Source organism: Haliotis rubra, unplaced genomic scaffold, assembly GCF_003918875.1.
Source record: "Haliotis rubra isolate DU_JTF1 unplaced genomic scaffold, ASM391887v1 Scf16, whole genome shotgun sequence".
Classification (NCBI taxonomy): Eukaryota; Metazoa; Mollusca; class Gastropoda; order Lepetellida; family Haliotidae; genus Haliotis; species Haliotis rubra.
This window is the reverse complement of record NW_025765558.1, coordinates 3,565,348-3,580,540: the sequence shown is the minus strand read 5'-3', so window position 1 is coordinate 3,580,540 and position 15,193 is coordinate 3,565,348. Positions and strand designations below refer to the sequence as shown.

Sequence of the window (15,193 nt, the reverse complement as noted above, 5' to 3'; positions counted from 1 at the left end):
TGCCAACAGAACAAAGTACAGGCAGATCCTTGTACAGTCAGGGGCCGTAACTCTGTATGTTGAGAACTTCCAAAGCGAATGTTTCTCGATGAAAGTTTAATTTCTGAGACAGATCACTGTTACCGAATAAAATTTCAGTCTTTAGTCAAATATGTTTCAAAATGATCGTTCAAAGAAATTCAAAGGTCAACACAAGATAACGATCAGTCTTGAATGTAAGCCGAAACAGATTCACAGGGCATAACAGGATAATAGTTATGATTGGTTTGTTTGTTTGTTGTTTTACGCCGCACTCCGGCTATATGGCGGCGGTCTGTCAATAATCGGGCCTGGACCAGACAATCTGTACATCAACAGCATGCGCATCGACCTAAGCAATTGGGTTACGATGACATGTGTCAGTCAAATCAGCGAACCTGACTAACCGATCCCGTTAGTCGCCTCTTACGACAAGGGTTGCTGAAGGCCAGGGCCTAGATTTTCGAAGCTCTCTTAGCGATAAGATGGTCGTAAGTTAATGCTAATGTATGGCACTTACGACTATCTTAGCGCTAAGAGAGCTTCGCAAATCTTGGCCCAGGGCCCCGTTTCATAAAGCTCTCGTAGCGCTACGACTATCGTAAAACAATGTTACAGTATAGGAGATACGAATGCTACGAGAAAAGTTACGAGATCTAAGGCTTACGAGAGCTTTGTGAAACGGGGCCCCGTTCTAACCTGGATCTTCAAAGTGGAATGATTCAAAGTGCGTAAGAGGAAAATAGTTATGAACAAACTTCGTGACGTCATGGAACAGCATCATGTATTTTATTCTCTAAAAACGGAAAATGGACACGAAAAAGAGCATGCCAGCCCCCATGAAACAATTTCTGGTTTATATTTTTTAGGTCCTCATTCAAAGTACATATTCGCTGAAATACAGTACACGGATTGCGAAATAATGATTCAGGAAGGGGTGATTATATGCGTTTTATAACATCTTTTGTTTACGTTGAGACAACTGGAGATGCAGAAGGGCTATGTAAGTCCAACACACTTTTTTAACTGGGCGATTTAAAGTGCCGGCAGCGACGTATTCAATGCCTGAAAATAAACAGACGGACGAAGGGCACTGTGACGGCATTTGAAGGTTATACAGAGACCACTTTATTTAACATCATTCTTAACAAATCAGGACTTCCCCCGGGATTGGTACGTTGACGAAAAAGAAAATATTCAAAATAATAATAACGCATTATTTTATCCTCGTTTGACGATAACAGCGCTCGTTGGCTTGAAGATAGAAAATCACTTGTGGCCAGAGGTCATAGACAAGCATATGTACATCGGGCCGACACACACACGGCCAGACAATATTTCTTACTCACAGAGTGTGATTTTATTTTATATCACTCCGTGGGTCACAAGAAATGGGCACCTAACACTGTACCCTTATGTTGAGTGAGTGAGTATGGTTTAACGCCGCTTTTAGCAATATTCCAGCAATATCACGGCGGGGGACACCAGAAATGGGCTTCACATAGTGTACCCATGCTGGGAATCGAACCCGGGTCTTCGACGTGACGAGCGAAAGCTTTAACTACTAGGCTACCCCACCGCCCCTGTACCCTTATCGGCAACAGAACGCTTTGGTTACTAAACTACACCCCTGCCCCTGTTGTTTGTGAAGTGACAGGCCCACTCGTCCGGGATTGCTTGTCAGTCTGACTCAAGTCGTAGTTGTTTGATGAAAGATAAATCAATATTTACGAAGTACAATATAATCCGGCTGACTCAAAATCATCGGGACGGGAGAAAATACCGACAGAAGTACCATGACCTAGTTGAGATCGGAGCTGGTGAAAAAAACTAAACCCCGTTATTTCGATACATCAGAGTTGGAGACAACGGCTTCGACTGAATACTGCGGTTGTCAGTTATCTCCCTTTAAAGCTGTGGGATGACATTTCAAGGATTCAGCTAAGGCAAACAACTCTGCACACACAAGTTATCTCCCTTGATCAACCGTAGCTTCCGATAGGTTACACCATTTCCATATATCATGACGCCAATTCAGAGATTCCTGAACCATTATTGATTAATACAACTACATCATTTCTTGCTAATCTGCAGATACAAACCAGGAATATTGTAAAACCCTGAAAACCTGAGGTTATTACAATGAAATCATTTTGAACAACGTATATCGCACATCGAATTAAAAGTCCATTGTATTCCACCTATATTTCTTTTACGGCCGTTCCACAGCAGTTCTAATTCCTCAGAACCTTGTACACAATCTAATTTATGTTGCTGTTCTTGTAAAGTATGGCAGTTCATGAAGCTCTGCCGTATAGTTCCGGTACCATTGACCTCCCTCGACCTGCTGTTTCCGGAGCTCGTCGAACCAAGTGCCTTCTGGGAGGTAAACATCACGTGACGTGGCCCCTTTCTCCAATACTGGCGCTACAAGCAAGTCGTTGCCAAGGAGATATTCGGAATCAATCGTAAGAGCGGCCTCGTCTTGAGGAGCTATCCACCATATCGGACGGATGATTGGTTCGCCGGTTCTCACCGAATCTTCAGCAAGTTGTACAAATGTTGATGTGTAATTCTCGTGTAGCTCGGCGAAATATCGCGTGATTTCAACCACAGTGTCGTTGTTGTAAACCCAAGGAACAACCGAGAATTGAAGAGATGGAAGGAAGGTATTGAGCTGCATCCATCTTATAAACAATTCTTCATCCGGGTAGTTACGTGCCTCTAAACCGGAAGAGTTGTCATAAGCATTTCCGCCAATCATGTCCGGTAGAATAAACGGGTACCCAATCAACCCCATCGTCAGTGCACAGGGAATAAGTGTCTTCAAACCGTTGTTGCTATCCCACACTGAGTCTTTGTCCAACATGCGCACAAATATGGGAACATTCTGACTTCCGGCCCCGACCCTGACCTCTTGGTGTCTCACATCCGGGTCAGTCCGGTAGGCCAGGTCAACCCATTTTCTGGTGTACTCATTCGGGTTAAGGTACGTTTTGTTGACACTGTAAATATAGGGGAGCCATGCTACTTCACCGGCGTCAAACTTGAAGGAGCTGATGTTGTAGGTGTCTTTTAGAAAGTTGGTCTTATTGACGTACCAGTCCACGGCGTAAGGGTTAGTGACATCGAGGGTACCAGACAGTAGACCCCGCCACCAAGATGTTAGAGCCGGAAGTTTGCGCTCTGGGGCTCGAACCAGATAACCAAGTTCAGCTGCTTCGTAAAAAGCTCGGGAATCGATATTAAAGAAGGGATGAAGCCAAATAGTCACCCTGAAGCCATCTTGATTGAGTTGTGAAATCATCCCTCGAGCATCCGGGAACTTGTCCGTTGTGAAGTCCATGTCACCATAGAAAGTAGTCCAGTCGTCGTCGATCTCAAGCTGGGAGTGACTGAAGCCGTTGTCGACGATGTCTTTAGCCAGCTGTAGGACCTGTGTTTGGTTGATGTCTTTCTTGTACATCGCCCATGTCGACCAGATCGGGGAACGGAACAGGCGGCGGTCGGGGACGCCTTCAGGGCGGGCAATGTACTTCTCAGACATGTAGTCATGAACTACCCGGATGTTGTCAGCTTGACACACGGTGTAGGAGAGACGTGGTGGTTTGTTGTCGATGTTGATGTAAGGTGAGCGTTCAAATTTCGCCGACATACACATTCTGTTGCTGTTCTTCTCATTGAAGCTAAGATGAAGGGGTATATTTGAATCAATGAATATGCCTAGCCCCGTGGATGAAAGGAAGTATCTCTCCAACACACCACCGTATTTCTTGGCGTAGGAATCGGTGGCAACATAGGGCGCCATTTCCTGTTGTATCTCATTCATTGGCCAGTATTGGTGATAGTCCTCAAATCCTCCATACCAGTGACCACGTGACAGGTCAACACAATCCTTCAGTTCCTGTGACACGCAGTTGACAGCCTCCCAGGTGACATTGTAACACGTGACCTTATCGTTCCCTGTCTTGTATATCTCCAACTTCCGGTCCCTTTCCCACGACACACACACGTCCGACCCAGTGTTGCATTCATCATGGCGAACGTCACTCCTGTCAAATCCCATGTAGATCTCCCCAGTGAGCGCGCCATTATGACGTATTTTCATCAGCATTGTCTTCTGTTCAGAGAGAAATATCTATTTAAGTACACAGTTAGATATATACTGAAACGCTTTGATAAACAAAAAACGATGTTTGGTTAATTTTGACCAAATGAAATTAAACATCAGGCATCTGGTAATCAAGCACAGCGAAGTGGTATGGGGTCGAATGTTGCCTTATGGGTTACGAGATGGACACAAATATATCCGATGTATTAAATCACCATGGGGCGATGGGGTAACCTAGAGGTTAAAGACGCCGAAGACTCGGGTTCGATTCCCCACATGGGTACAATGTGTGAAGCCCATTTCTGGTGTCCCCCGCCCTGATATTGATGGAATATTGCTAAAAGCGGCGTAAAGCTCCTCACTTTAACCAACATGAGCATGTGTTTTCAACGTGTGTCAGTACATCTCTTTCACTATTTTTTGTATTTGATAGTCTTGCTGAAATCTGTCGCAATATTTCAGCAACATCACGGCCGTGGACAAACAACTATGACTCTGGGATCATTAGTAAACACGTGGGGAATCGAACCCGGTTACGACGGAACGCTTTTACCACTGGGCTACCCAACCGCCCCTCAGACTAGAGTATATCAATCGCACAATGCATACAAAATACTGGCCTACACGCCTACTGGGCTCTTACAATCACCAACGCCTATCACTTTCTCACTCTGTAGGCAAACCGACCTGTATGAGTAACTCGACATCTCCTACAGTGTTCACGTCACGTGACGAGGGCGGGGTTTCTTCTGTTTCTTCTGCTTGCTGTGTCCGCGTGACATGCCACACCACGACCCCAGTGATGATCGCAACGACGACGACGGCCGCCAGACCAAATATGAGGGCCCATCGCCCGCTGATCTGCTTGGAACCCATGGTACCTGAAGCAGACAAGGTGGGATTATGGTAAGAAGTTAACGTTACGGATACGCCAGTCTTACTTGGACAAGGACTAGAGGATAACAAAGCGATGGTCGACGACTACTACTACTACTACTACTGCTGCTACTACTACTACTACGGCTACTACTGCTATCCTGCTACTACTACAACTACTACTGCTACTACTACGACTACTATCACTACTGCTACTACTACTACGACGACGACTACTACGACTACTATCACTACTACTACTACTGCTGCTACTACTACTACTTCCACTACTACTACGGCTACTACTACTACTACTAGTGCTGCTACTACTACTACCACCACCGCTAGTACTACTACTACTACTATCACCTCCACAACCTTTACCAACATATTCATCTATTATGTATCCTCAATCAGACAGGTCCGGTTATAAATTACCTGTATTTGACGAGGACGTGTAACATGGTGACCTAACGCAATATTTTCAAATGTCAACCAACATATACACTCCCACACGTTTATATTAGTGTTCATCAAGCCCAACAAACATCTATATTTTCCATCTCCAAATGTTCACTAGAATATTGGTATATCGTTATCTGTAAAGGAATCTGGTCGTGGACACAGTAGAGGACCAAAGTACAAAGCAATATGTTTTTTCATAAGGCCCACAGGGCTTTTCACATTCAAAGGCACGATATACAAACATTTATGCTAATACATGCATTCATCATCTTTACTAACATGCGCGTTTACAAGGAATCACATTGATCGTGATCAAGGATATATTTGGCATATTAGAGGATATATGCACATAACTTAATGAACATTACATGTGAAGTGACATGTTTAAACAAAAACTTAAAAAGACAAAAGCTTTTAGTATTTTCGTTATACTGGTTGTCTTTAACTGCTGTAGTCAACTTGAGACGCCTAAAACTACGCTAAGTGTGTAGTTAATACCGCTTTCAAATGAACCCATAAATCAATGTGGATCGCAGGATATAAATCAAACGTTAAAAAGAATGCCTGCCTATGTCTCAACTTCATACTTTCATTTGGAATTTTGGAATATTCACGTTTCATAAAACTGGCTCCATTGTTGAATGTACGTAAGATTTTGTAATAAGATTGCGGTAACGTACCTGTATTTTTCGACTTCACCGCAGCAACTTGAGCTGTGGTCGACTTCTCACGCCCCTGTACCTCTGTGCATGTCGCGCACCTGTCGCGCTATGTAAAGGTAAGCCCAGTCTATTGTGTATTATGCCATTGAACGCGCACGAAACTGTGTCAGGGTAAAACCAACAATGGCGACGAGAATTATTCAGCCTGGCAATGTACACCACAGCAAACATACGGAAGAGGGAGATTAAACAGTTCAATGCTAGATGATACAGTGTTGATCCCTCTCTGTGCCATCCTGGATGATCCAGGGAATTATATTTCCACTCGACGAGGATAGATACCCTGGAGTCACTGGTCCGTTTTGTGTCGATTTAAATGACGAACCCGTGAAGATCCGGATCAGAGTTGGTCTTCAGTAACCATGTTGGTCAGAAGAGTGAGTGAGGTGAGGTGAGGTGAGGTGAAATTGGGTTTAACGTCGTGCTTGAGAATATTTCGCTCATATGACGACTGGCATGCGTGTGTATGTGTATGTGCGGCTGCTTGTACTAGCCCAGACTGAAGCTGTTTTTTTTATAGTGCTATCCCACTGAGATACCATGCCGCAGTGAAGCATGAATACCCCACTCAGACACATTATACTAACTTCGGGCCTACCAGTCCTTGTTGTACCCATTAATGCCGAGCGCCAGGCAGGTACCAACAAGTACCATATTTTAACGTCTTTCAGTATGACGCGGTCGGGGATCGAGCCCGCGACCTTCCGCTCTCCGGGCGGACGCTCTAACCACTACACCACGGAGGCTGCCAAGAGTGAGTGAGTGAGTGAGTGAGCGGGTGGGTGGGTGAGTGAGTGTGTGAGTGAGGTTTTACGCCACTTTTAGCAATATTCCAGGAATATCATAGCGTTGAACACAAGAAATGGGCTTCAAACATTCTAACCATGCGGGGAATCGAACCCGGGTCTTCGCCTTGACGAACGAGCGCATTAACCACTAAGTTACTCCACCGCTCCCATCAGAAGAGGCGACAATGCTTGTGGGAGATAATTAACAGGATCGGGAGGTTAGGCCCGCTTAATAGACCGATCCAGTCCCGGCCGATAAGCCCCGCCCACTTCGTTTTTAACGTTAGGGGGACAACCACGGACTAATCACAATGGCGTCACCGCCGGCGAAACGTACGTGATTGCGAATGTTGTTGATGAATTATGCTTGTTGTACTTTGGTATCCGTCGTTTGTGAATGATATTTTAAAAGGAAAGTTATACGTATTTTATTTTCAATATATTTTAGTTGACAGGTTGTATAATTGGCGAGTGAAAAAGTAGTTAGATATACATGCCCGATGAAAAATCGTCTCAGCCAGCTGCTGAGACTGGGAAGCGTATTTTCTACCAAATAATCGATCCGGCAATTCACGTTCGTCTAACATATTAGCAGGGGAAAGGTAACTGAATTATGTTTGTTGTTCTTTTCTCAAAAATTCCCATCGTAATATTATAAAAACCGTGAACACAACCACATGTTCAAGTTACAGATCGTTCCGGTATCTATAAAATAAATTGTCAAAACTGCGCGTGCCACCTTTATTTATTTATCCGTTGTTCAGCTTTAAGTCTGAGAAAACTTAGGTTTCTACCTTTCAAGGGACAACGCAGGAAAGCAGTATCCCGGTCTACTACTTCGTCCACCTTGTTTGTCTGTATATATATTATCTGGAAAACGTTACTGGACCTGTTAACACAGTATGTTTCCATGGATGTATCTGGACATACCAAGAAGCAAATATTCAGCAGATAATCTGCAGCTATTCTCAGTAAAATTTCTCTCTTCCAAATCTGTACACCATCCTAAAATGACACTGAATATAAGGAAATCAATTTTTTTAAATAATCCTTTCCAATTTATTTTTCTATGTGTACTTTGTTATGGAATCCTAATCTACAAACCTCCACTATAATGGACTTCGTGAACTGCCAGCATTTATCTACAGGTATGTCACACCACCATAAACACAAAGAATCCAAGATACAGTCTGCACCTGTACACTGACACATCTTCCATAAATAGGAAACGTGTGATGCAAAATCTTTGAACAGAGGATCCACAGTTATCCGTACAATTAACTAGCATTGAAACAGAATGTTACACAACATACAAATATACTGCTTTTTCTTTAGAGATATTTAACTGCTAACTACTATTGTAAACAAGAGGCAAAGAATATATTCAAAGTTTAAAGCTATTTGTCAATAAAATTACATATTGACATTATTGCTTCTAGACAATGATAATCTTTGTTTTATTAGATCTGAGACCATATCCTTTAGGGAAATAACACTAATTCTGATCTATTTCCTTTCCTGAGATACTTACTAGTGTCATCAAACTATATCATAGTTGCTTAAAAATTTGGTAAAAGTCATAACAAAAGTTTAGGAAAACATACATGAAAATGTCCTGAAGCTTTCACCTCCTGCAATTAAACCAGTGTGCATTTTAATATGAATTTAAGCCTATTTTCCAAATAAGCACCAACAAACCTTGAACAATTTGTCCAAAACAACATCTTAAAAACACTACTTTGGCTCAGTCTTCAAATATTGGTAACCTCCTCACAAGCTGATGAATTCTAAGAAGTATTACATGAAATCGGGGTTGAATGTCATGTTTCAATATCCATTCCAGTTACATGAACAGTCAACTTAGAATTCTGTAAGTTACTTGGTTCCATGACTGAATAATGCCTGGGTGTGACCAAAACGTAGCCTTTGTTTTTCTTTCAAATTCTCTGGATGTTGAAATAACTTTATTATGAGTCACTCTCTGAATAAACATATTATTTAAAGACCAAATATAACTTTAAAACAAACTAGCTATCTTAGTACCAAGTGTTTGTTCAGCCATGATATGTATATAGGGTTTGTTTGCCTAGTTCTGCCTTTTAACTTCACATGAATCTGATATGTGAGACAGTTAAGTAATTATTAATAATTGATTGGAGTATTATCTATTTTATTACCTTTCCACGTTTCCTGGAGGAGGCAAGATTCTTAAAACATACCTTGCTATCATTTCCAGTGAATAATAATTAAAATGACAGAACTATGTTATTACTCCTAAAGTGTACCAATGTACCCCCACCCCACCCCAAACCCCACCTTACAAGTAAAAATTATACTGTGACAAAAAATCAAAACAAATAATGTTCTCATAGTTAGGAAATAAACTTATATTTCACTCTGTCCGATATTCCAGAAAGTCACTATTCCTCTGACATTTTCGTTTTCGTCTCCGATTCACATTTGAGTAAAGCTAAATCAATTCAAGGTCCCATCTCTTTATAGATATTCTGAAATATTTAAGACATGGTTTTACAGACACTCATGAATTAATTTTTGATGTTTGGATATTGCGTGATAGGCAACTGCTGACACTGACAATATTTCCGTTTGGATAAAAAGTATTACTCTTCGAATATTTTGCACTATCAACAGATACTGTACTGTACATAGGCCTTCAGATTGTGCTTGTGAAACTTTAAAACATCCTAAAATGTGTGACAAATTTCAGAATATCTAATCGCGAATGCAACCATATCCACCACATTGTTCTTTAATGTAACAAGTTTTGCTATTTCGGTCGACCCTAACCGAAATCAGCTCGCTGTCAGATTTGTTTACATTGTGTCACGGCTTTCTCACCTGTCTCATTTCAGGTTTATGGTGTACCAACTCAATGCCCACAGCAATATGTAATCGATATAGCGAGTGTAAATGGCATAATTCAAAGCACATCGCTTCGAAGGCATCGTTTGACCCCGGAAATAAGTCTGACAAATCCACACAGCGCGCCCGGCCTGCTGATTGGCCAAAATTGACGCATGCGCCAGTTTTGATTGACAGACTGGATCGGTCTATTGGTTGATGCATAGCATCATATTCCATTTGCCTAGATCGATGCTCATGACGTCATTCAGTGAAACAATCATGACGTCACACACAATGACCCTTTATCACAAGTTGATATAGAAAATGTTTCAAAACCGCCTAAATTGCTCGGAATACTTCGAAAATAGTTTAGCAGAATTAATATGATTTGGATCTTCCCGTCTTCATTTATCCGAAAACCAACTATAAATATGTTCTTTCCAAGAAACGCATGTGCAACTTCATACACACATACAGATACCGGATATGCATATCTAATATACGTGCAAACCTTTCAGAAAGTCGTTCAGTGTGTGGTAAGTATTATAACACACGCTGTTGAGGTTATATTAACACTGCATTTATTGGTCGGTTTAAACTGTTTAGAAAGTGAAAATTTTAAATTATTTCGGAAGCGTTTTTTTCTGGTATTTGAACTTTGACATTGTTTTTACAAGCTGATTTTTTGTTGTGATGTACATGTTGATGAAAACGTTGAAATGGGAAACAAATTGCCAGCTGGTTGAAAAGGTCCGACAAAAGGTCATAACAATTTTGACATTTTCAGTCGTTGAAATCGTTTTTTCCTCATCAAACCACAACCTTTGGTATTCCGGACAGTTTTGTACGGATTATCGAGGTTTCACTGTCACGTGGTACACATTCCGATATATTCCATTTCTGGGTGTTCCTTTATTATTCCACATCAGTATATATTCGCTTATATGAAATGTAATATTACTGGTCCTCAGTTCGCTTAGTAGGACGGCCTGACCCTTTGAAATAGATAAACAAATTCCGTTGAAGCCAGGTTGAGGGTACGCCATGACTGCCTGTTTACTCAGCAGTGTCATGTTGCTGTCTGTCAGACTTGATACACACTGTGTCATCTACAGTGTCTACTCGTCTACGAGACTGATGAACTCCTGTGCAGCAATATCCATGCAAGCCTGTATGATTGTGAATAATTGGGGTAATTGACAGTGCTGATTAATCGTGCTACACCGAAAAGCCGTTTTATTGTTGATTGCACAGCGTACAGCTCAGCAACATCCGATACACTATTCAGTGCATCGTCAGAGGCTGGGTAGACGAGGGGCGGGGTAGCCTTGTGATAAAAGCGTTCGCTCGTCACGCCTAAGACACGGGTTTGATTCCCCACATGGGTATGTGTGAAGCTCATTTCTGGTGTCCCCCGCCGTGATATTGCTGGATCATTGCTAAAAACGGCGTAAAACCCAACTCACTCACTGTGTAGGGCTTGGTTATCACAAAAAACGTGATAATATTGGAGACTGTTTTTATGAGTTCTTGCTTTAATGATTTCAGGGTGAACGTGTGCACAGTTATTGACTAGCATTGATATCAGTTGATTACCAGCTCTTAGTTTTAACCGCCAAAATAACGTGAGGTTCACAAATTGGACAATACTGATTGGTAGTTGTCGCCGGCCAATGAAGGGCTTTGTTACAGATAGGGGCAGGGTCACAATCAAATAGTTAAGAAATCCATTCATAAACAGCGTCGTCAACGAAATCAGCATAGAGGCACATCGGGGTACTGGACACTGAACCCGGGAAGATTCGAGTTAAAATTCGTCTTCAGTTACACATTGTTATAATCCTCTAAAATCAACTTCCTCTTCTCTAAATCATCCATATGTCGTCTGCTAGCAAGTAAACAAAGGGGTATAACTCTTCACAAACTAATGAAAAAGGATTAACGGAGTTGTCTCTCTTGAATGAAACCAAGCACTTGATAGCTGGTCAAGGTTGTTTATACTAGAAATCCAATTAAACATATTCCTAAAATTCGACTGAGGGCGATCGGGTGGTCAGACTCGCTGACTTGGTTGACACATGTCATCGTGCTCCAATTACGTTGATAGATGCTCATGACGTTGATCACTGGATTGTCTGGCAGAGGCCCGATTATTTACAGACCGTCGCCATATAGCTGGAATATTGCTTACATTAAACAAACAAACAAACTAACTGAAGACTGACCAGCCGAGCAGTCCAGAAGAGCGGCCTGAGAAGAAAAGCAGTGACGACATTACAGCCGGCTTAACGCTGGGAAGGCCAACACACTAGGACGAGTCCCGGTCATACCTGGTCAAATCACCTGTAACAACCCATAGCCTCTCGGAAGCCTCTGCCACGCCCTTTAGATCGGGGGCGGTGGGGTAGCCTAGTGGTTAAAGCGTTAGCTCGTCACGCCGAAGACCCTGGTTCGATTCCCCTCATGGGTATCAATTTGTGAAGCCCATTTCTGGCGTCCCCGCCGTGATATTACTGGTATGTTACTAAAAGCGGCGTAAAACCATACTCACTCACTCACCCTTTAGATCGCTGTTATGAGCGTAATGTAGAACTAAGTAAATACTCTTCTGAAACATCGAACGTTGTTGTTGCTGTGCTACACACTTTGACCTCAACTAGAAGGGACTCGAGAAAAGTTTGGACGTGACACTTGTTGAGTGAGTGAGTGAGTTTAATTTTACGCCGCGCTCAGCAATATTCCAGCTATATGGCGGCGGTCTGTAAATAATCAAGTCTGGACCAGACAATTCAGTGATCAACAGCATGAGCATCGATCTTCGCTATTGGGATACGATGACACGTGTGAACCAAGTCAGCGAGCCTGACCACCCGATCCCGTTAGTCGCCTCTTACGACAAGCATGGGTTACTGAAGATCAATTCTAACTCGGATCCATACTCCCAGGATTAACTCTCTGAACATATTGTTCACTTGACAAAAAGTGGTGAAAAACTTGTTACAAAAACTCTTTTGAATCCGGGTATGACAAAAGTCCTGCCACATATTCCAGGAATCGTACGGCGCGGTTAGAGGTTGCTCTGTGTACACATACCTGACTCCATAACACTACCCTGGTTACAAGTATTGTAGGAATCATGACGTCGGCAGAATATATTACTGGACAAAAACAGTTAGGGATATATGTAAATTCTGAAATTATGAATACTGATCTATTTATTCATTGACACACTGATAAAATATCAATCATAAAAATATCAATATCCCTATCTTATTTTGTCCAGTATATATTGTGGGTACAGAGTCACATTGTGTATCGAGTAAAGCAATATACAAGGCAATCTACCTTATCGGTATGGAGTCGTGTGATAGCGTTGGGGATAAGTTAAGCAAATTCTCGTTAGGTCACGGTAATTACCGAGAGTTCATTATACACTTCTCCACGGTACTGCAACCGTTTGACTCCGGTCAGGGGGTTAATCAAGTCTTACAGAGACTGCCTGCATAAACTTGTGTAGACTGAGTGAAATCGTTCTTTAAGCATTGCAGTTCCCTTCCCCTCCCAACCTCTCGAGTATTGGAGAAAAACACCCCGCCTCTGTAAATACAGTGAACTATTTTGTATCATTGGACTGCCATTGTAGCGAAGGCTGTGACATTGCCTGATAGACGTGATCCAGTGCACAACGTACAGGCCACATGTCAGGGGAAGCAACTCTGGTGACAGAGGCGCTTGGGTGACTCTCATGATTATTCGTTCCGTCTTTTCATTAACTGCCGGGGTTCAAACCTGTACACAAATGGGGTGTGGTAGTCTGTCATACAGACCCTGAACGGGCCTTCGGCGCGACGAGCGAACGCTTTAACCACTAGGCTACCCCACCGCCCCCTACTCGTCATATAAATCTGTACTTGAGCCTGAAAGATATATATTAGAGTTTCGTTATGTGAAAAGATTTCTTACGTGTTTAATTCAAATTCAGATGCATGTGTCATAAACTTAAAATTCAACATTACCGTTATGACAACGTCAATGCTGATTACATTGAATGTGATATATGTAATTGTAATTTGATACAAGATGAGTGTCATTTCTTGCTCCATTTTATTCACAACAACGCTCTTTGCACATTCTTGATTTTTATGTAATATAACCAACCAGATCAAAGTGTAATCAGTTGCTTGCAACAAAGAATGTAAAACTCCTAAAAATATTGCAATTTATCTTAAACTTTATTTACCTGTCTACATTGTAAAGTTTTGTCACCTGTCCATGTGCTATATTTTGCTTATTGAATTGTACTGTTGGACATATGGCCATAGATACTGAATAAAGCTCTTCTTCTTCTAATATCGATCACTGGTGTATGGTTACACAATGCCATTTTAGAAAGTGGTCAAATGTAACATATGTTATATTTGGGATTGCACTTTCTTAGTAAAGTGCAAATTCTAATACTTTTTGGGGTTAATTCCCATCCGGGACACATCACCAGTTGCAACATGGCAACACCATGAAAGCCATAAGCTCCCTGTGAAATATGCCAGCAACTAAAGTGCCTTATACTGACTAATATAGACTAACGCTTGGCCTCTGTATATATAACTTTGAGAGAAACAAATATCATTTTAATTTGAAAGGGAACCCCAGTGAGGTGGGAGATTCAGAGCCTGAAAAAATCTAGACTTGCTTATTTAGGGCTTCAGCATTGCAGAAAGGGCTGGGAAGAAGGGACATAATTCAGGGACTGTGAGACAGACTAGAACTAAGAGTTTAGCCAAGATGTAGTTCAAATTGAACAAAAGCTTACTCAAATCGTCACAAAACATAAACTGATGTCACAATATCAGAGGATTAGCTTAAATGATAAGTACACTACATGTGTTCAGTGTGCAGTGTTGCAGGTCTCATGCATTCGGTTTTGTAAACCTCTCAAAGGCTGTCGAAAGAAAGCGGCACAACGCTAGTGAAACTTCTACTGGAGGAGTCAAGATGTAAAATTCCTTCTGTGCTTGGTTACCCACCTATCAGTGTCGGTATAGCAAATACAGCTTCAGCCATGTAACGGTCAGGCACGATGTGTATTAACGTTCCTTTACTTAGCATTGGCGATACGGGCGTGACACGTCGCCTGCCGCAGTGTGGGGTACAACATTCAAGGTGAGTAAATATGCCAAAGTCATTATGTTGTTTTTTAAAAATACGATATACTATCAGTATGTGTTTCCCCATCACACGACATGTACAACAGTCAGGATTGTCCTGCTTCTAGATTAATACATTGTCCTGCGCTGGACTAATACAATGTCCTGCCCTAGATTAATACAATGTCCTGCTCTATACGAATA

The 15,193-nt window shown here is 41.9% G+C and overlaps 1 protein-coding gene across 1 annotated transcript; it reads right to left on the bottom strand.

Moving 5' to 3' along the window:
• Window positions 1-785: 785 nt before the first annotated feature.
• LOC124271405 (myogenesis-regulating glycosidase-like) lies at window positions 786-6,277 on the bottom strand. Its single transcript, XM_046706552.1, has 3 exons — window positions 6,151-6,277; window positions 4,817-5,010; window positions 786-4,138 (listed from the first exon to the last, which is right to left on the bottom strand). The coding sequence occupies exons 2-3, from the start codon at window positions 5,003-5,005 to the stop codon at window positions 2,285-2,287; spliced, it is 2,043 nt and encodes a 680-aa protein (XP_046562508.1). The 5' UTR covers window positions 5,006-5,010; window positions 6,151-6,277; the 3' UTR covers window positions 786-2,284.
• Between the last annotated feature and the right edge of the window lie 8,916 nt (window positions 6,278-15,193).

Coding starts and splice junctions, on each gene's coding strand:
- LOC124271405 (XM_046706552.1), bottom strand. CDS start 5,005: ATGGGTTCCAAGCAGATCAGCGGGCGATGGGCCCTCATATTTGGTCTG. Junction 4,139..4,816: donor ATGTCGAGTTACTCATACAG/GTCGGTTTGCCT, acceptor CTCTCTGAACAG/AAGACAATGCTGATGAAAAT.